A 21,239-nucleotide genomic window follows, 5' to 3' on the forward strand; every position below is an offset into this window, starting at 1 on the left:
ACATATACCCCCTGCCTACATATACTGGGGACATATACCCCCTGCCCACATATACTGGGGACATATACCCCCTACCTACATATACTGGTAACATATACCCCTGCCTACATATACTGGGGACATATACCCCCTGCCTACATATACTGAGCGCATATACCCCCTGACTACATATACTGGGCGCATATACCCCCTGACTACATATACTGGGCGCATATACCCCCTGACTACATATACTGGGCGCATATACCCCCTGACTACATATACTGGGCGCATATACCCCCTGGCTACATATACTTGGGACATATACCCCCTGCCTACATATACTGGGGACATATACCCCCTGCCTACATATACGTAGGCAGGGGGACATATACCCCCTGCCTACATATACTGGGGACATATACCCCCTACCTACATATACTGGGGACATATACCCCCTGCCTACATATACTGGGGACATATACCCCCAGTGTTCTCCCCAGAATTTTTTTCCAGCCGGGTGGCATGGAAAAGTAGCAGGGTGGGGCAAGATGAGGGAATACTGGGCCGGCGCTTCTCTGCACAACTCAGAAGAGATGACAGCCGGGTGCTCACCAAAACTAGCCGGGTGGAGCACCCGGCTAAAAGAGCCTGGGGAGAACACTGACCCCCTGCCTACATATACTGGGCACATATACCCCCTGACACACATACTGGACACATATACACCTGGCTACATATACTGGGCACATATACACCTGGCTACATATACTGGTCACATATACCCCTGGCTACCTGTTCTGTGGACATCTCTACCCCTGGCTACCTGTTCTGGGGACATCTATACCGCTGGCCACCTATTCTGGGGACATCTATACTGCTGGCCACCTATTCTGGGGACACCTATAGACCTGGGGCTACCTATTTTTGGGGAACCACTGCTGTCGGATTGAGTGTATTTTGGGGAACTGCTGCCAGGTGAGAGGTGTCTACCATATTAAGGGAGCATTCTGCCTATTTATGTGAAATGCTGTCTATTTATGTGCCTCATGACTGCTGAATTTGTCTTGTTGGGGGCCTCATGGTTACTGAATTTGTCTTGTTGGGGGCCTCATGATTTGTTAGGGGCCTCAAGATAGCTGAATTTGTCTTGTTGGGGGCCTCAAGATCTCTGAATTTGTCTTGTTGGGGGCCTCATGATTTGTTGGGGACCTCAAGATCCGGCGTGATTGGTTCAGTAGTATGAAATGCGTCCACGCCATGACGCTGATTTACGGTCGTGAATGAGGCAATCATGGCCGGATCCACGGCCGGATCCGTTTTTTCTTTTAACGTTAATAGCAAAGCCCCCATACATGCTACAATCCCCCAAATTGCATGGTTTATAAAGGTGATAAGGGGCTACAACTTAAACAAAAAAAATCCAAAAATATTTTTTTGTTTTTGAGAAAATGGATTTAAAGTGAAATCAACACTTAAAATGGGGCTATTAATTGGTAATAAGTGGTTTTAAACAGGGAAATACACGTTAAGCAATCACAGAGGTGAAGGTGAGTCCCAATGGCACTTGGCGGTGATGGTACCACTGGAGGAGGATGAGTGGCTGGTGCCAAAAAGGCCCAGAGAGGTTTTTGTAATTTTTTGGGGAGGGGGGGTTTTGCAGCGATTAGCAATGACATAACAGCAGAGTTGTCAGTGGACCTGGGCAGTGTGAACGCAGACTTAGTAGCGACTGAGTCAGGATGTCAAAGCGGCCGGTCAGTGCGGCAGCACAGAAGGACCATGGCAGCTCACTGATAGTAGCACAGTGTAATAGTGCTGCCCAAGAAATTAGATGCGTCAGCGGACCCGGGCAGTGTGAACGCAGAGTGTAGTAGCGACTGAGTCAGGAGGACAAAGCGGACGGTCAGTGCGGCAGCACAGAACGACCATGGCAACTCGCTGGTAGTAGCACAGTGTAAAAGTGCTGCCCAAAAAATTAGATGCGTCAGTGAACCCGCCAGTGTGACTCCCTGCAAGCATTTTGCCGCACAATTGTACATTTTGGGGTGTGTTTTAAGACATTCACTTTTACAGTAGTCATTGAATTCAATGAAAAAAAGCATGCGTTATGCTGGAAAGAAGTGCAGGTTGCATCTTTTTTTTAACACCATGCAGAACTGCATATGCTTCCAGAATACGCAGAGGCACCACAGACATGTGTTTTGAGTATGCGGCAAAATGCTATAGTCTTTCTCAAGTGTGACCCCCGTCTAAGATGCAAAATTATGCACTGGAACCTGCTACTCATGGTTTTTTATCTAACTTCCTCAGCTTTTACAAGGGATCCCTTTCACTCATTTTTCCCCATGGATAAATATCTATATATGGTTTTTGAATTTGCCTATATCTGCATATTGATTAACATCAGCAGTTATTGGTTAGAATTGCAATAAGTTCTTTATGCTTGTCCATATTATACTGTGGCCACAGTGTTAGAACAGAGATCCGGGAGAGGTTATAGCTCTAACAATGCGTGAAGGGTATTTGATATAGTTATTTTGATTGTCATTTAATACACTTTTAAAAACTAAATGTTATACATTTCTAATACTGGTGTCTGCTAAGATGCAATTTATAGGAAGGATACAAGGAAACACATTTTACCTGTGTAGAAATCATACTTAACAGGTCTAAACTGAGTTTGCCAATTTCAACAACCCATTCTCTATTCGCACAATATTTCTATCTAGTATGAAGATAAAACTGCAAACGTTTACTTACTTGGTGATGTAAATGTTGTAGGAGTTGGTTTTGTTGTTGTTGGCTCTACAGTAGTAGTGGTGGTTGCTGCAATTTTTTTTAAAACAAAGTTGTTGTTTATAGTTGTGATTAAAAAAAAAGAAAGCTATAAGTACCACTACTATGATATAAGGGGAAAAAAGGTGCAGTATATGGTAATCACAAAGCATATCAGATTTTCAGATTTATTTTTTTTTAAGTTGGCCTCTTTCATACATGGTAGCAACATAAACATTTCTTATTTGTCATAGTAAAGACAATATCCAATGCTTGTTTACTTATTACAAAGGTAGGATTCTCCATTATGCTGGAGAATCATTTTGTTTTGGGTATTTTTATTTGGAATCAACCCAGGCGCGGAGCTAGGGGGGGTCGGGGTAGGACAAGTGCCCCGGGGCGCCTGGTCCCCAAGGGCGCCCTCCGCCTGGCTGAGCTGCGGGTTTTTTTTTAATTTGTTTTTTTTGGGCGGGTGAGGGGAGCAGCGCAGAGAAGAGGGAGAGCTGTGCGGACGGTGGGGAAGGGGGGCCATATCCCCCCTCCTTCCATCACCTTAGGTGCTCTCTCTCTCCCTCGCTGTCCCCTCCAATGTCTGGGTGGCTCTTGGCTGGCAGCGGCGGGCGGAACTCACCTCCGTCTCGCTCCAGCGCCGGGTGGAAGTTCGGGTGCGCAGCCACTGCTCTGGTCTGGACCAGACCAGAGTAGTGGCAGATCCATCCGGCGCTGCGACGAGACGGAGGTAAGTTCCGCCCGCCGCTGCCAGCCACCCGGACATTGGAGGGGACAGCGAGGAAGGGAGAGCAGCTCTTCTCTGCGCTGCTCCCCTCCTGCTGGGGAGGGGGACACCTGACCTGGCTACCTACTCTGGGCACATATACCCCTGCCTACATATACTGGACATATATCCCTGGCTACCTACTCTGGGCACATATACCCCTGGCTACCTACTCTGGGCACATATACCCCTGGCTACCTACTCTGGGCACATATACCCCTGGCTACCTACTCTGGGCACATATACCCCTGGCTACCTACTCTGGGCACATATACCCCTGGCTACCTACTCTGGGCACATATGCCCCTGGCTACCTACTCTGGGCACATATACCCCTGGCTACCTACTCTGGGCATATATACCCCTGGCTACCTACTCTGGGCACATATACTCCTGGCTACCTACTCTGGGCACATATACCCCTGGCTACCTACTCTGGGCATATATACCCCTGGCTACCTACTCTGGGCACATATACCCCTGGCTACCTACTCTGGGCACATATACCCCTGCCTACATATACTGGGCATATACCCCTGGCTACCTACTCTGGGCACATATACCCCTGGCTACCTACTCTGGGCACATATACCCCTGGCTACCTACTCTGGGCACATATACCCCTGGCTACCTACTCTTGGCACATATACCCCTGCCTACATATACTGGGCATATACCCCTGGCTACCTACTCTGGGCACATATACCCCTGGCTACCTACTCAGGGCACATATACCCCTGCCTACATATACTGGGCATATACCCCTGGCTACCTACTCTGGGCACATATACCCCTGGCTACCTACTCAGGGCACATATACCCCTGGCTACCTACTCTGGGCACATATTCCCCTGGCTACCTACTCTGGGCACATACCCCTGGCTACCTACTCTGGGCACATATACCCCTGCCTACATATACTGGGCATATACCCCTGGCTACCTACTCTGGGCACATATACCCCTGCCTACATATACTGGGCACATATACCCCTAACTACATATACTGGGTACATATACCCCTGGCTACATATACTGGGCATATATACCCCTGGCTACATATACTGGGCATATATACCCCTGGCTACATATACTGGGCACATATACCTCTGGCTACATATACTGGGGACACATACCCCTGCCTACATATACTGGGCACATATACCCTTGGCTACCTGTTCTGTGGACATCTCTACCCCTGGCTACCTGTTCTGGGGACATCTATACTGCTGGCCACCTATTCTGGGGACACCTATAGACCTGGGGCTACCTATTTTTGGGGAAGCACTGCTGTCAGATTGAGTGTATTTTGGGGAACTGCTGCCAGGTGAGAGGTGTCTACCATATTAAGGGGGCATTCTGCCTATTTATGTGAAATGCTGTCTATTTATGTGCCTCATGACTGCTGAATTTGTCTTGTTGGGGGCCTCATGGTTACTGAATTTGTCTTGTTGGGGGCCTCATGATTTGTTGGGGGCCTCAAGATCGCTGAATTTGTCTTGTTAGGGGCCTCATGATTGCTGAATTTGTCTTGTTAGGGGCCTCATGATTGCTGAATTTGTCTTGTTGGGGGCCTCAGGATTGCTAAATTTGTCTTGTTGGGGGCCTCATGATTGCTGAGTTGGTCATGTTGGGGGCCTCATGTTTACTCATGATTGCGGAATTTGTCTTGATGGGGGGGGCTCATGATTGCTGAATTTGTCTTGGAACATGCTGGAAGGTACATACTAAGGGAGGGTGGGTGAGCGTGAGCCTGCTAACCTCCATGTACATTTGAAGGGGCGTGACCAAATGTGGAGCACCCATAACCACGCCCACATTTGGTCACGACCCTTCACCTTAGGGGGCGCATTAATAGTCTTTGTCCCCGGGCGCTGAAAACCCTAGCTACGCCTCTGAATCAACCAATAAATTGCTAGCTACTGAAAAATAACCTCTAACTGGTTTAATTAGTTGCCCATAAAGAACTATATGAGTGTATATATACATATATATATATATATATATATATATATATATATATATATATATATATATATATATATATATATATACAGTATATACACTTTTTAATGTGACATAGATGTACAGAGAGGGGAAATACAGTATTTGATTCCTTGCTGATTCTACTCATTTGCCCACTGAGCAAGAAATAATTAGTCTGTAATTGTAATGGTAGCGTTTATCGTAGCTGTGAGAGACAGAATTAAAGAAAAAAAAAACTAAAAAACTCAGCGCCCCAAAGTTAAAGCTTGATGTGAATTGTAATAAGTGAAATAAGTATTTGATTCCCATGTAAAAAAAAAAAAGCCTTATTAATTGGTGGCCATACCCTGATCCTTGTACTTGGCAGCTAGGTTTGCACAAGTCTCAGGAGGAAATTTGCCCACTGTCCTTTGCAGACATTCCACTGGCCACCGCGTTCGGCTGCGAGACGCGCGGTGGCACATCCTGGTCAGCGGGAACGCTGACGAATCCCAGAAGTCATGCCTTGCACGGCTATGGGATTTGCAGCCTCCCGCATGGAAACTGACGGCAATGTCGGCCGAATCGCTAAGGTACACGATTCGGCCAGTGGCGCCATAGTTTCCGATGGCATAGTTTCCCTGCGCGGTTCCCCTGCAAAGAAACTCTCCAAATTCGGCCCGGTTTCTGCAGTAGTGGAAACTGGCCTTGAGTGCCCTTTCACACTAGGAGTTGATCTAAGCATTTTGACGGATCGCTCCTAGTTTGTGTTTAGAAAGGTAACATGAAAGTCAAATAGACTTTCATGTAACCTTTCTAAACGCAAACTAGGAACGATCCGTCAAAATGCTTGGATCAACTCCTGGTGTGAAAGGGCACTCAGGGCCCTTTCACATTAGACGAAGCACTCCAGAGCGTTACGTTACAATGCATCTGGGAGCTTCGTAACGTCCAGCTGCAGCATTTTCCTGTCGGGTAAATTAGAACTACCGTCGCTCCACCGCAACTTCCCGATGTCACACAGCAAGCCATTAACACGTGCAGGAGATTAAGGTTTCAAGGCTGATGTTTCATAACTTGAACCTTCAAATCCCTCCACAGCTTTTCCATTGAATAATGTGATTATCTAGGCCACCCTAGGACATTGCCTTGGCCGTGTGTTTTGTGTCACTTTCATGCTGGAATACCCATTTATGGCACATATTCAATGCCCTGGCTGAGGAAAGGAGATGCTCACCCAAGATTTGATCAAATTGGTTGACAGTTGCTGTGGACAAGTGTGTTTTACACAGGTCCTGTAACAAGCGGGGAATTAGGAGCACTGCTTTTACAGAGGTTGCTCCTAATCTCAGCTCGTTACCTGCATACAGTAAAGATACCTGGGAGCCTGAAATCTTGTTGGTTGATAGGGGGATGAAATATGTATTTCACTCATTAAGATACACACCAAGCTTTCACTTTGGGGCACTGGATTTCTGAGGGTTCTGTTGTTGTTATCCTGTCTCTCACAGCTACAATACACCTACCATTACACTTTTAGACTGGTAATTTCTTGCTCCGAGGGCAAACAAGAAAAGTCAGCAGGTGGTCAAATACTTATGTCACTGGTATATGAACTATACTTTGGACAACACTTACTTATTGGAGTTGTTTCTTCAGTCTCTGTTGTACACTCTGTGGTAGTTGTTAAACTAGTAGTAGTTGTGGTGGGCTGTGTTGTTGTTTGTGGTGGTGGTGTAGTTGTAGACTCTGAAATGTACAAAACAATTATGATCTTCATTTATAGGTAATCAGGGTTCTCTATGACTTGAAACATCAGTGAATTAATCCTACATGATGAAAGTAATTTACTGGTGATTATTTAAGTGATATTTTAATAAATGTGCAATAAGTATGTGGATGGTTAGTAACCGTTTTGGCAGCAAAGCTTTCTAGGTAGTGGATTAAAACCTACAGGAAATAACTGACAACATTACAACACTGAAGATGACTGCAAAGCCCTTTACACATAGAAGCAAGGCTAGGAACCAGGTCAGCTATTCTGTAAGTAAAAGGAATTGTGCAATCAATGAACCAAATGTAAGCAGAGTATAATACTATTCACTGTTTTGGAGCATATGACCCACAGGTGTCCAACTCAAGGCCTGCAGGCTAAATCTGGCCCATTTTGCCAGCACATTCATGAAATAAAATACACAGCACAGGTCTTCTCAGGGAATCTAGTCTGTGTCCCACCCACTTTTAGCCTCCACATCTTGAGGCTAATCTAATCAGTAGCTGATGCATTATTTTATAACAGGAGTTTTAGATGCAGAATCTACCTTGGATGTGTTAAAGTAATACTGGGTGTTTTGCTATAACATTATATATTTGAGCTTTCAGTTTATCTCTAATTTTTCTAATGGCAACTTTATTTGTAGGTTTAGATATTCTGAGCTTTTCACTGTTAACAGTTCTCTAAATTTGGACACTCTGGAATGAAGGTCTTTGATGCTTACTACAGGTGCTTATATTACATTCATGAGCAGAGTAAAAGAGTAGCTTTCTTAGAAAGAGACTGCAGTATATGAGATGCCGTTGTATTGGGGTAGATATTCACTAAACTGCAGTAAGCAAAATTACATGCATAAAGACTTACGCATGATGAGTAGAGCATAATGCTGTCATGCGCTCACCTTCTGCTCGTTCCAGCGCTAGCTCCCTTACTTAGGGAGATCAGACCTGAACAACTCAGGCTGGGAGTACTGATTGATGGGAAATTAAGCTTCAGGAATCAAATATCAGCTGTTTTGAAACATTCCTTCTTTCATCTAAGGAATATTGCAAGGATTAAACACCTAATTCCTTCAGAGGATCTTCCAACCCTAGTTCATGCCTTTGTCACATCAAGGTTAGACTACTGCAACGTCCTCTACACAGGCCTGCATAAGAAAGACTTACGCCGCCTGCAATTAGTACAGAATGCCGCCGCAAGGCCGTTAACGAGCCAACCCCGCCATTGCCACATAACACCAACCCTGTGCTCACTCCACTGACTACCGGATAAAATGGAGAATTCTGTTTAAGATTGGCTTACTGACATTCAAATCCTTGCACAATCTGGGCCCTGGATACCTGAAGGACTTGTTGCAACTGCATCACACCCCCCACAATCTTAGATCAAAAGGACGTAACACCTTGGTCACCCCAAGAGTCCACCTCAAAACATTTGGAGACAAAGCCTTTTTTCATGCTGCCCCTACACTTTGGAACTCCCTGCCACACCCAATCAGGACAGCTCCCTGGAAGCATTTAAGTCTAAACTGAAAACCTACCTCTTCAGTCTGGCGTTCATTAACATCTGACTGTAAACACAACCCAGCCTGCAACCCTGTATTAATCTGAGACACAACTATGCGCTTTGAGTCCTATGAGAGAAAAGCGCTTTACAAATGCTATTGTATTATTGTATTGTATTGTACTTCCGGGTTGCGGGGAGGGCAGATTGACCTTTCCTGTCTGTCTGCTCATTGCCCGTGATAGCTGTTGCTTTGCTTCTAGCTGGGTGTGTGTCTCTGACTACTATGGATTGTTTATCTGGATATTGACCTTTGCCTGTTACCTGGATTTCCCTTACTGCTGCCTGGACCAACCTCTTGCTTGTTACTCACCATTCTGTTTGCTGCCTGGACCAACCTTGGATACCATTTGACCTGGAAATTGCCTAACCCTTCTGTACTGCAATATATCTGATTACTGCGTATGACCTTGGATTGTTTCTGTACTGATTACTGTATACCTGCACCTTCTGTTTGGTTCTGGTGGTCTATTTACCTGCCCTGCATTCAGCTCCACTACCTTGCGTCCTAAAGACCTGGGTGTAAGACCTGGGTGTAAGTCAGGCAGGTGTTGTCTTTCACCTCCCGTTCAAGTGTGGACGCGCCACAGAAGGCAAAGACAACGTAGTTAGATTGGGGCATTGGAGCTCATTTATGGGTGAATAAGTTGCCAGACCTTAAAAATGCACTGCATGTAATGTATTGCATTACACTCTACTCATAGTGCGGTAAGACTTTATGCATATTACTCTGCTTACTACAGTTTTGTGAATACACCTCATTCACCACACAATTTTCTGTTAGATTTTTCAGTTATATTTTCTGCATTAGATTATTTTCTGTAGAGACTGGTCATTATTATCTCTGGTGCATTGTCTTCTGCAAACCCTATTATTCACCCCGTGAGTTTTCTTCATTTATTTTGGCTGCTGTGTACATCCCTCCACAAACATGTATGCAGCCTGCGCTCCAAGATCTCGCAGATCAAATCACTGAGGTGGAAAGGGAGTACCCAGATTCTTTTTTTATCATACTAGGGGATTTCAACAGTGCTAATCTTTCCAAAGAACTCCCCAAATACAGGCAACATGTCACAAGCGCAACTAGAGAAGGTAAGACACTTGATCACTGTTACACTACGACTAAGGACTCGTATCACTCTGTCAGCAGGGCAGCTTTGGGGAACTCTGATCATGCTGTTATACAGCTTATCCCAACATACATCCAAAGACTAAAAACTGCCAAACCTGTAGTGACCACAGTTAAGAAATGGACTAGTGAAGCTGTAGAAAAACTGCAGAGCTGCTTTGATTTAACTGACTGGAATTTATTTAAAGAATCCTCCAGTGACCTAAATGAATACACTGACGCTGTGACATCTTATATCACCTTTTGTGAAGAGTCCTGCATCCCCACAAAAAAGTGCACCAGGTACAATAACGATAAACCCTGGTTCACATCACATCTTAGGAAGCTGCGCCTCGATAAAGAAAGGGCATATCGTACAGGCGATAAAGTCCTCTACAAAGCTGCGAAATACAAACTGCAGAGAGCCATTACCGCCGCAAAAAAAGATTATTCTCAAAAACTTGAGGAAAATTTTTCTAACGCCGACTCATCCACAATATGGAAATCTCTACATGAAATTACCAGCTACAGGAAGAAATCTCCTCCCCCCTCACTACATAACCTGCAGCTTGCAGATGAACTGAATACATTTTATTGCAGGTTTGACACTACTAACAAAAGCCAAACACAACAAGTCAATTTGCATCTCTGCCACAGGCAAACTGAACACTCTTCCTGTCAGCCAATGTCTCCACCCCCTGCGGTGCCTCAGCAACTACACAACACAGGAGGCCAGACACAATCTGCTAACCTGTCCCCAGATGTGCATGCTCTAACAATATGCCAATCAGATGTAAATAGACTCTTTAAAAAACAAAACACCAGGAAAGCAATGGGACCAGACGTTGTGTCTGCGAAATGCTTGAATCTCTGTGCCGACCAATTAGCGCCTGTATTTACAGACATATTCAAAGCATCTCTAGAACTCTCAATTGTTCCTGCCTGTTTTAAATGCGCAACTATTGTACCAATTAAAAAAAAACAAAACCTACATGTTTAAATGATTACAGGCCTGTTGCCCTGACATCACTGGTCATGAAAGCATTTGAAAAACTGATAATGACTTATCTGAAATCCATCACAGATCCCCTGCTGGACTCTTTGCAATTTGCCTACAGACCTAACAGATCCGCAGACGATGCCGTGAACATGTGTATGCATTATGTACTACAGCATTTAGATAACCCAGGAACCTACACCAGGATTTTATTTATAGATTTCAGCTCTGCATTTAATACCATAATTCCATCACTGCTGCACAGCAAGCTCTCCCAGCTACACATACCTGAATCCCTCTGCAAATGGATAACCGACTTCTTAACCGACAGAAGACAGCGTGTTAGACTTGGTAAACTCACATCAAGCTCTCTGACAGTCAGTACTGGTGCACCCCAGGGCTGTGTGCTTTCCCCACTGCTGTACTCACTTTACACCAATGACTGCATCTCCACAGATCCATCTGTTAAGGTTCTGAAGTTTGCAGACGACACAACAGTTGTTGGTCTCATTCAAAACGGGGATGAGTCTGCATGCAGGCATGTGGTGGGACAGCTTTTCTCCTGGTGCAGCAGCAACAACTTAGAACTAATGCTCTCAAAACCATGGAGATGATAATAGACTTTAGGAGATCTCCCCCCCAGCACCTCCCCTTAACCATAAATGGATCCACAATAACCCAAGTAGAGTCATTCAAGTTTCTTGGGTCCACGATCTCAAACGACTTAAAATGGGACAACAACACTGCCACTATTGTCAAGAAAGCACAACAGAGAATGTACCATCTGCGGCAGCTGAAAAAGTTTGGCCTACCTCAAAATCTAATGGTGCAGTTCTACACTGCAATCATCGAATCCACCATAACATCATCCATGACTGTATGGTTCAGCTCCTGCTCAGCATTAGAAAAGGGGAGGCAGCAGCGCATCATCCGATCAGCGGAAAGGATAATTGGCTGTAGCTTACCTTCCCTGCAGGATCTTTACACTAGCAGGTGCAGAAAGAGAGCGACCAAAATTGCCTCTGACCCCTCTCACCCAGCTCACTCCATCTTCCAGCGCATGCCTTCAGGAGTAAGATTCCGGTCAATCGCTACCAAAACCTCCAGACACAGGAACAGTTTTTTTCCTCAAGCGGTAGCCATACTTAATGCTGAACCACGTTAGAGCTGCTAGGACTGAAAGTAATCAGCACAGAACTAAACATGAACAATTCTCACATTGCTTACTGCCACTATACTTATAATGTCCTTAACTTGTAATATTCACACTGTCTGTCCTTGTATTGTTTTTTGTTTATGTTTGTTAAGCAACTGCCAAGACAAATTCCTTGTAGGTGCAAACTTACTTGGCGAAAAATAAATTGATTCTGATTCTGATTCTGATTCTGGTTATCTCCTGCTGAGTAGAACAATGCCTAATTGCTAGGCAGATAGATGGTTAGATAGATAATTTCCAACATGTTGGAAATTATCTATCTGGCAGGTAAATCTTAGAAAAAATATAACAGAAAATTGTATGGCGTGTACCTAGCATGCCTCAACTGATTGACTGAGAGCATGATAAGGTTAAACGCAGCAAGATCATTCTGTTTCTCTGATTTTATCAGGGTACCATATTCGTTGTTTTAAAGCTGAATTGAAGACTCAGCCCCGGTTACCTGGCCCTTACATATGAAGGGGCCCATACACCTAACGATTTTCCCGCCGATATACAGCAGATTCGATCACTGTGATTGCGCACTTGTCGTTGCGTAAACGCTGACAGAACGATCGATTTCCATCCAAAATCAATCATTTCCATCGATTCCCATCGATCCATCCATGCGGAAGATTTTGCTTGATCGCCGGCGGGTCGGGAGTGCGTCGATAGCGGTGTTCAAATGCCTGACGAGCGACGCAATACAGTGGCAATACATTACCTGCTCCAGCCGGCACGCGTCGCCCTGGTCACCGCTCCGAGTTCCGGACCGGCTGGCTTCACTGAACTTCCTGTCCCGGCAGGAAGTTTAAACAGTAGAGCGCCCTCTACTGTTTAAACTTCCCCGGACGTGAAGTGTAGCCAGCCGGTCCGGAACCCAGTGGAGATGAAGACAGTGTAAACCGGATGGAAACGCGCCGGCCGGAGCCGGTAATGTATGCAGGGGGGCGGCGGCAGCTTCACAGATTGTGAATGGTTTCATGCTGAAATCGATTCACAATCTGTTTGCAGTAAAGGCAGCCATATGATCCCTCTCTGATCAGATTCGATCAGAGAGGGATATATCTGTTGGTTGATCTGATGGCAAATCGACCAGTGTATGGCTACCTTTACTGTTCAGTGTTTCAATCTAATGAAAAACAAATACTATGATTTATATTTCTACAAATAAACCCTTTAAAAGTAGGTTAATTTTAACAAAGAGCTCATGTTTACAAGACTAATGGCCAGCTTCCTCCTCCTCCTCTATATATCCCTTGCACTGAATGAGGCCCTTAGCAGCATACCGTTAACTTCTGTAAAACCAGGAATTGGAGCATGGAGGAAATTGAGGCATGAGGGAATTTGGGCACCACATTTTAGCTATATACTGAAACGCTACATTTTGAAATTGGAAATTACAATAGTGTTGGTAAACAAATATTTTACTACAACTAAACCTAACCATATTCTCCCACAGAACCCTCCCCTCTACCCATGCCTAACTTTAACCAGCCCCCTGCCAATGCCTAACCCTAAATCCCTCCCCCTGATGCCTAATCTTAACCCATTCGTGTTCCGTCGTTTTCACTTGAGAAATGTTCACCTCCCATTCATTAGCCTATGACTTTATCACTACTTATCACAATGAACTGATCTATATCTTGTTTTTTTCCGCCACCAATTAGGCTTTCTTTGGGGGGTACATTTTGCTAAGAGCCACTTTACTGTAAATGCATTTTAACAGGAAGAATAAGAAAAAAACGGAAAAAATCATTATTTCTCAGTTTTCAGCCATTATAGTTTTAAAATAATACATGCCTCCATAATTAAAAGTCACGCATTGTATTTGCCCATATGTCCCGGTTATTACACCGTTAAAATTATGTCCCTATCACAATGTATGGCGACAATATTTTATTCGGAAATAAAGGTGCATTTTTTCCGTTTTGCATCTATCACTATTTACAAGTTTAAAATAAAAAAAAATATAGAAATATATCATCTTTACATTGATATTTAAAAAGTTTAGACCCTTAGGTAAATATTTACATGTTTGTTTTTTTTATTGTAATGGGGTTTTTTTTTTTATATTAAACATTTTATTTGGGTAGTTTTGGGAGGGTGGGAGGTAAACAATAGGTTTAAAATGTAAATGTGTGTTGATTTTATTTTTTTTTACTTTTGGTTGTAGTATTACTTTTTGGCCACAAGATGACGGCCATGAGTTTGTTTACATGACGTCACTCTAAGCGTAACACACGCTTAGAGTGACGCATCGGGGAGGGAACAGCCAGAAAAAGCGAAGCTTCTGAGAGAAGCTGTCGCTTTTTCAGCAGGGGAGAGGAATCAGTGATCGGGCACCATAGCCCGATTCACTGATTGCCTGGCTAACGAACCGCGTGCACGCGCGCGATCGGCCTCGGGAGCGCGCGGTAGCGCGCATGGTTCCTGGACATAGTTTCTACGTCCAGGAACCAAAATAGGTTAATCAACTCCCACATGCCTAACATTAAAGACAACCCCCCATGGCAAAGCTTAAAAACTCCGGCCACGCCTAACCTTCCTTATCCCCCCCACCACACACACACGGACACCTAACCTTAACCAGCACACCACCCACACTACAAACATCATTAATTATCGGGCGCCCCTTAGGTGCCCGTACAAATATTTTTAAAATGACTTTGGCGCCCTCATATTTTTACCAATATTTGTATGGGCGCCAAACTTCTGCCTCTGACAGGCACCCAAATTTTCTACTCCCAGAATTAGAACCTTATTTATGTAGACCTGACACTCCGCTGTTCTGATCACATGACTACACATCCTTCATTAACCATCTTAGCGGTATGGATGAGCTCAGCTCGTCCATCACCGCCGATGGCTGCCGCTCAGGCCCTGCTGGGCCGATTTTGTTCAAATAAAGAGCAGCACACGCAGCCGGCACTTTGCCAGCCGCGTGTGCTGCCCGATCGCCGCCGCTCTGCGGCGATTCGCCGCGAGCAGCGGTGAAAGAGGGTCCCCCCAGCCGCCTGAGCCCAGCGTAGCCGGAACAAAAAGTTCCGGCCAGCGCTAAGGGCTGGATCGGAGGCGGCTGACGTCAGGACGTCGGCTGACGTCCATGACGTCACTCCGCTCGTCGCTATGGCGACGATCTAAGCAAAACAAGGAAGGCCGCTCATTGCGGCCTTCCTTGTTTATTCTGGGTGCCGGAGGCGATCGGAAGAACGCCTCCGGAGCGCCCTCTAGTGGGCTTTCATGCAGCCAACTTTCAGTTGGCTGCATGAAATAGTTTTTTTTTAATTTAAAAAAAACCCTCCCGCAGCCGCCCTGGCGATCTTAATAGAACGCCAGGGTGGTTAAAATAAAGGTATTTTTTAATAGCAGCAGTAGGCGAAAAGCTTTCTATTTCCATTAGAGTTTCTATGTATATGGACTTCCTTCCCAGTTTTTGCAGTAGCAGGTTATTCACTGTCAAATAAAACCTTAGCATTGTCTACACAGGCATGATATATATCCGTTTACATCCCCTTACTTGCACTTGTAGTTGTGGGCTCAGTAACTGTAGTAGTTTCTGTTGTAGTGGGGGTTGTTGTTGGCTCCTTAATAGTTGTAGGCTCAGTTGTAGTTGTTTCTGTTGTGGTGGTCGTAGTTGTTGGCTCAATAACCGGTGTAGATTCAGTAGTGGTGGTTGTTTTCTTTGTAGTAGTTGTTGTTGGTTTAGTAACAGTTGTAGATTCTGTTGTGGTGCAGTTATCAGGAGGACTACAGCAGTAAACACTGATCTCATAGTTGTAACACACAGGTGGTAGTCCACCCTGGTCTATGTTGTTGCACACCAGACCAGTGTTGACATCACAGGTCACTATCTGGCCCAGCTGTTCTAGGGACATATCTGGGAATCTCTGTGCTCTGCAGGAAATGTTTTCTGGCCTCTCACAAATATCAAAACCTTCCTTCCTGATGTTCTCATAGGTTTCATAGTCTCCACCATTTGGCTCATATTTAGGATAACTCACGTCAAACCACTGGGACCACTCACAGATGGGAACACAGGGAGATGCTAAAAAATAATATAAAAGTGTTATCTGTATATATAAAAAAACAACAGTAAAATAAAATACAAAATACAGTTGTAAACAGAATGAGTGATACACAAATTCTTGTTTTAAGATCAAGGTCATTTTATGTTTATCTGGAAAGATAAAGGTTAAGCTCACCCAAAACTAAATATCTGCCCTGGGCATATGCTCACAATGCACAGGAATAGTGTGAATAAGGCCTGAATAAGAATGTTAAAAAGTCATGTAAGACAGAGAAGATCAGAAAACAGATCCTATAAATTCTCATTCTCAGAAGACTGTGCTCTTCTTTAGACGTCTATACCAAAAGCTCCTTGTCTTGTCCTGATCATTGGTATCCTAATCAAAGTATTTTCTGTTTTTTTTAAATATCTAGATATCTTGGCCAATCACAATTTCAACCAACTACAGATCCCTGAATGCATAAAACTTCTGCTGCCAGAAAGAACCTCAAGACCTACATTTCTAATAGACTTTGAAGGTAAAAAAAACAATAGTCAATTATACATTATTACAATTTCTAGTATGGTGGATAGTTACTGTATTTATTCATGAATTGTCATTGCCCTGTTGATCTTGCCACTTATGTGAGATGTGGGGATTCCCTTGGGAGCAAAATTTTGCATCCTGCATGGGGTGATGTGCCACCTCCTCTGGTAAGCAATAGAGATGTCGTGAACATAGAATTCTCCATTTGCAAATGGTGAACGTGAACTTCCGCAAATGTTCGCAATCAGGCGAATCTGGCAAACCGCCATAGACTTCAATTGGCAGGCGAATTTTAAAACCTACAAAGTTTCTGGCCACAAAAGTGATGGAAAAGTTGTTTCAAGGGGTCTAACACCTGGACAGGGGCATGCTGGAGGGGGATCAATGCCAAAAGTCCCACCAAAAATTACGGAGTTGACGCAAAGTTAGGTTTTAATCCCTGAAGGGCAGAAATCACATTATGCACAGCTCTGGGTGTAAGTGGGCTGTGGGGTGTCTCACACAGAGAAATGCAATAGTACTATCAGAATACAGTGAAATAATAATGCACATTGTCACACACAAAAAAACCACAGGAAACACGATGTGCTAGCCCTCAAAAGGCCAATTTGAGGTGCTTTCACAGCAAGTGAGGAACAAGAACACAGACCTAGCTAGCTAAAGCTTCCCCTACCTATCTGCAGCAAGTCTGACCCTGCTCTCACTAACAGTCAGCAGCCAGCAGAGAAGTAATCCAAAATGGCCACCGCTATTTCTTTTTTATAGGAGGGTGGGGGGTCCAGGAAGGGGTGCTAGCTGATTGGCTGCCATGTGTCTGCTGACTGTGAGATAAGGGGTCAAAGTTTAGCTCAATGATAATGTATAGGGGGTGAATCGAACACGCCAAATGTTCGCTGTTTGACGTGAATGCGAACAGCCAATGTTTGCAGAATACTGCTCGCCGGCGAACTGTTTGGGCCATCTCTAGTGAGCCACAGACTACTTTGCTGCAGAGAATTGAGAGGTTGTGACCCCTGGAACTACCACCACCATTAATGAGAAGAAAAGGTGAACAAACCCCTGCAGCATGCAGGAGCTGGAAGAAGGAAGTGAGCTGGAAAATAAAGCAAGCAAGGAGGAAAATAAACTGAATATAGCATGCTCCAATATACATTCTGCAGAGGGGAAGGGGGATTAAAGCCTGCTCTAGTCTAATACATACTCGGCATGAGGAATTGGTGTTGGCTTATCCAGTGACTAGATATTCTATTTTTTTTACATTGAAAAGTCCAGATATAAAGAGGGCTACACATTTATATACCACCATTATAACTGTTTGTAGGATCGCCTGAGTCTGACCCTCATATTTAACCACATAATGACCAGCTAACACCGATAGGCTGCGCCTGGTCGTTTGTGGTTTTCCATGGAAACCGTTCCATGTCAGTTCACGGAGGGTTTCTCCGTGAACAGCCTGCGAGCCTCCGATCATGGCTCGCAGGTGAAATGTAAACACGCGGGGAAGAAATCCAGTGTTTACATCATACAGCGCTGCTGCGCAGCAGCGCTGTAGAGGAGATCGGTGATCCCCGGCCTCTGATTGGCCAGGGATTGCCGGCATCTGATAGGCTGAAGCCTATCAGAGGCGGTGCAGGACCAATCTCCGTCCTGTGCCGCCCACAGCGAGAGGGAGGGAAGGAGAGGGAGGGCAGAAATCGCTGTGGAGGGGGGCTTTGAGGAGCCCCCCCCCCCCGCCACACGCTGATAGCCGGCGGCGATCAGGACCCCCCCAGCAGGACATTCCCCTAGTGGGGAAAAAAAGGGGGAAGTCTGGTCGCCCTGGCTGCAATGTGATCTGTGCTGTGGGCTGGAGGGCCCACGCAGCACAGATCACCAGAAAATTGCCTGGTCCTTAAGTGGTTAACCTTCAACATATATTTTAAGCATATAATATATTAATTTCTCTGCAGCGTACTATATAGCCATAACAACTACACCATACGTTTATTCCAACACAAAAGCTTTGCACCACTACTAAGAACATATACCCTGTGTGATAAAAGATACTTATTGCATTTTGACTTATTTAATTTTTGATGTTCTTGATAAAGCTGAAATAATGTTATCTCACCTGTAGTTGTGCTTCCAGGAGTCAAAGTAGTTGTGGTAGTTGGAGCTGTAGGGGTAGGCGTTGTGGTAGTTGGTGTTGTGGTGGTAGGCGTTGTGGTAGTTGGAGTTGTAGGGATAGGCGTTGTGGTAGTTGGTGTTGTGGTGGTAGGCGTTGTGGTAGTTGGAGTTGTAGGGGTAGGCGTTGTGGTAGTTGGTGTTGTGGTGGTTGGCGTTGTGGTAGTTGGAGTAGTGGTGGTTGGCACTGTGGTAGTTGGAGTTGTGGTGGTAGGCGTTGTGGTAGTTGGTGTAGTGGTAGTTGGCGTTGTGGTAGGTGGCGTTGTGGAATGAGCACATTCTATAGAGCAACAGTACACTCGTATCTCATAGTCATAACACTTCTGCCATAAGTTATCAACTGGCTTCTGTTCCTTATTCCTGCAGATAAGACCATATGATACATTGCAGTGAACAGTTTGGTCCAGATCATCCAAACTGGCATCAGGGGCATCGACTGCTCTGCATTGAATTTGTTCTGGCACTGTGCAGAAATCATGATGTTTTCTTATCTCATCATAGGTTTCAAATTCACCATTCTCCAGACCATCCTGTGGCTTGCTGACATCAAACCACTCAGTCCATTTGCAAACTTCTTCATAAACACAAGCTGTTCAAGACACCATAAAAAAAAAATGAAAGTGTGCACACTACATCAGCTACTTAGAGTACATATCTAAAGTCTAAAGGTGGCCCATAAACAGGTCATTTTTGTTAATTTTTTTCAGTGTGTGTTTTTTTATTTCATAAAATGACAGTTTGATGACATGATCAGTGTTTTAACAGATTAATGAAGGTCAGTTTTGTGGAAAGAAAATGCTTAGCTAGTCAATAAATAAAAATATTAGTATTCAGTGTAACTGCTGTTTCAAAAGTGCAGTGCCTAATATAAACTTATCATTTTTTTATCAGAGTTAATCACTTAAAACTTGAACTAAATACAATGTATTCAGTGGCAGTAGATCTGCATTAACAACATACATAAAAAAAACAATTACCACCTTTTTGTAAAAATGATTGTGATTAAAAGTACTATTCCATCAAAGGCTTGCCGCCAGGTATGTATAAATAAAACTGACCATAAGCCAATATTGCATATGTCTTTCAAATCTGGAGTCTATCATATGTGTGCAATATAAATTGCCTAGGTATTTTCCTATTCTTGCGTGAACAACCTGCTGCACAGGAAAGGAAAAGATTTATTTTACAAGATCAATTACAAAATAGCAGCTTTGACATCTTTGAGTCTCTGTTTTATTTAGCACAATCATTTTTGTAAATTGCCCAACCAATATTATAGATATATTTAAAGGATTTGTTATTCACGCTTTGAGATTAACCAAAGGCTTCAAAATGATTACAAAAATCTTTTGAAAAACAATTATCTATTAATGTCTTTAAAAACGTTAAAAAATGAATATATATGTAATTCATACCTATTTTTCACAGTCTATATGGGGGCCATATAAGAACAAAAATGTGCTTATATATACAATCTTGTACATTCACAAGTGAATACAAAATGTAATACTGTTGCTGTAGTTATAAAGCAGTGAATTTTTAAGTAATACATTAAGAGTAAAATCTGTCTGTAAACTGTAAAAAAAAAAGTACATTTTAATAACATTTAGTCAAAAAATAAATTGTGATGCATTGTTTTAAACTGATGACTTTAAAAAAAATATTGAATAAACATTTAAGGTGATAAGGAATTAGGCTAGGGTCGCAGTGGTCAGTTGCATAACTCACACATTGTCAGGGGCGTAGCAATAGGGGTTGCAGTGGTAGCGACCGCATCGGGGCCCTTGGGCCAAAGGGGCCCCAAAGGGCCCTCCCTCAACTACAGTATTCGCTCTCTATTGATCCGGTGCTCATAATAATAACTTCTATAGATGCTTTGAATACTGGTAATCATTAACAAACTGTTCCCATCCCCTTCTTGCACCTCTGACACTGTAGTTGCCATTGGCAGGTTTTGGTGCGCCGTATCCATTGTTATGTATAGAGTGCTTGGGGGCCCCATTGTAAACCTTGCATCGGGGCCCACAGCTCCTTAGCTATGCCACTGCACATTGTAATGAGTGTGAACTGCATAGGAGACTACACATAGACTTTATTACAAAGCCTGCATGCAGCGAATTAGAATAACGCAATGTTACAACACAGTACTGTGAACAGACCCATAGAACTGTATGGGCAGTGAGCTGACATGCAGAATTATTCTGCAACGCAACTGATTACTGTAAACAGGGCTTCAATTCAACAGCTGGCAAATGTCTAATGTTTAAAATGCCTTTAATCAGTGTACAGTCATTGTTCAGGGGCAGTAATAGCTTACTTGTTGAGTGTAAACCAGTTGTTGTTGTCGGTGGAGAAGTAGTGACTAAAAATACAAAAAAGAAACAAAT

General features: G+C 43.9%; 1 protein-coding gene across 1 annotated transcript in view; it reads right to left on the reverse strand.

Annotated features, from left to right (window-relative positions):
• The window catches only part of LOC137537706 (mucin-2-like), a 165,527-nt gene that overhangs the window by 75,388 nt on the left and 68,900 nt on the right, over positions 1–21,239 (reverse strand). The window contains exons 29-33 of the mRNA XM_068259642.1: positions 21,170–21,214; positions 18,800–19,441; positions 15,654–16,181; positions 7,135–7,245; positions 2,743–2,808 (exon numbers count right to left, since the gene is read on the reverse strand). Coding sequence (XP_068115743.1) covers positions 2,743–2,808; positions 7,135–7,245; positions 15,654–16,181; positions 18,800–19,441; positions 21,170–21,214 — 1,392 coding nt within the window. The remainder of the gene's footprint in view (positions 1–2,742; positions 2,809–7,134; positions 7,246–15,653; positions 16,182–18,799; positions 19,442–21,169; positions 21,215–21,239) is intronic.

Source organism: Hyperolius riggenbachi, chromosome 11 (assembly GCF_040937935.1).
Source record: "Hyperolius riggenbachi isolate aHypRig1 chromosome 11, aHypRig1.pri, whole genome shotgun sequence".
Classification (NCBI taxonomy): domain Eukaryota; kingdom Metazoa; phylum Chordata; class Amphibia; order Anura; family Hyperoliidae; genus Hyperolius; species Hyperolius riggenbachi.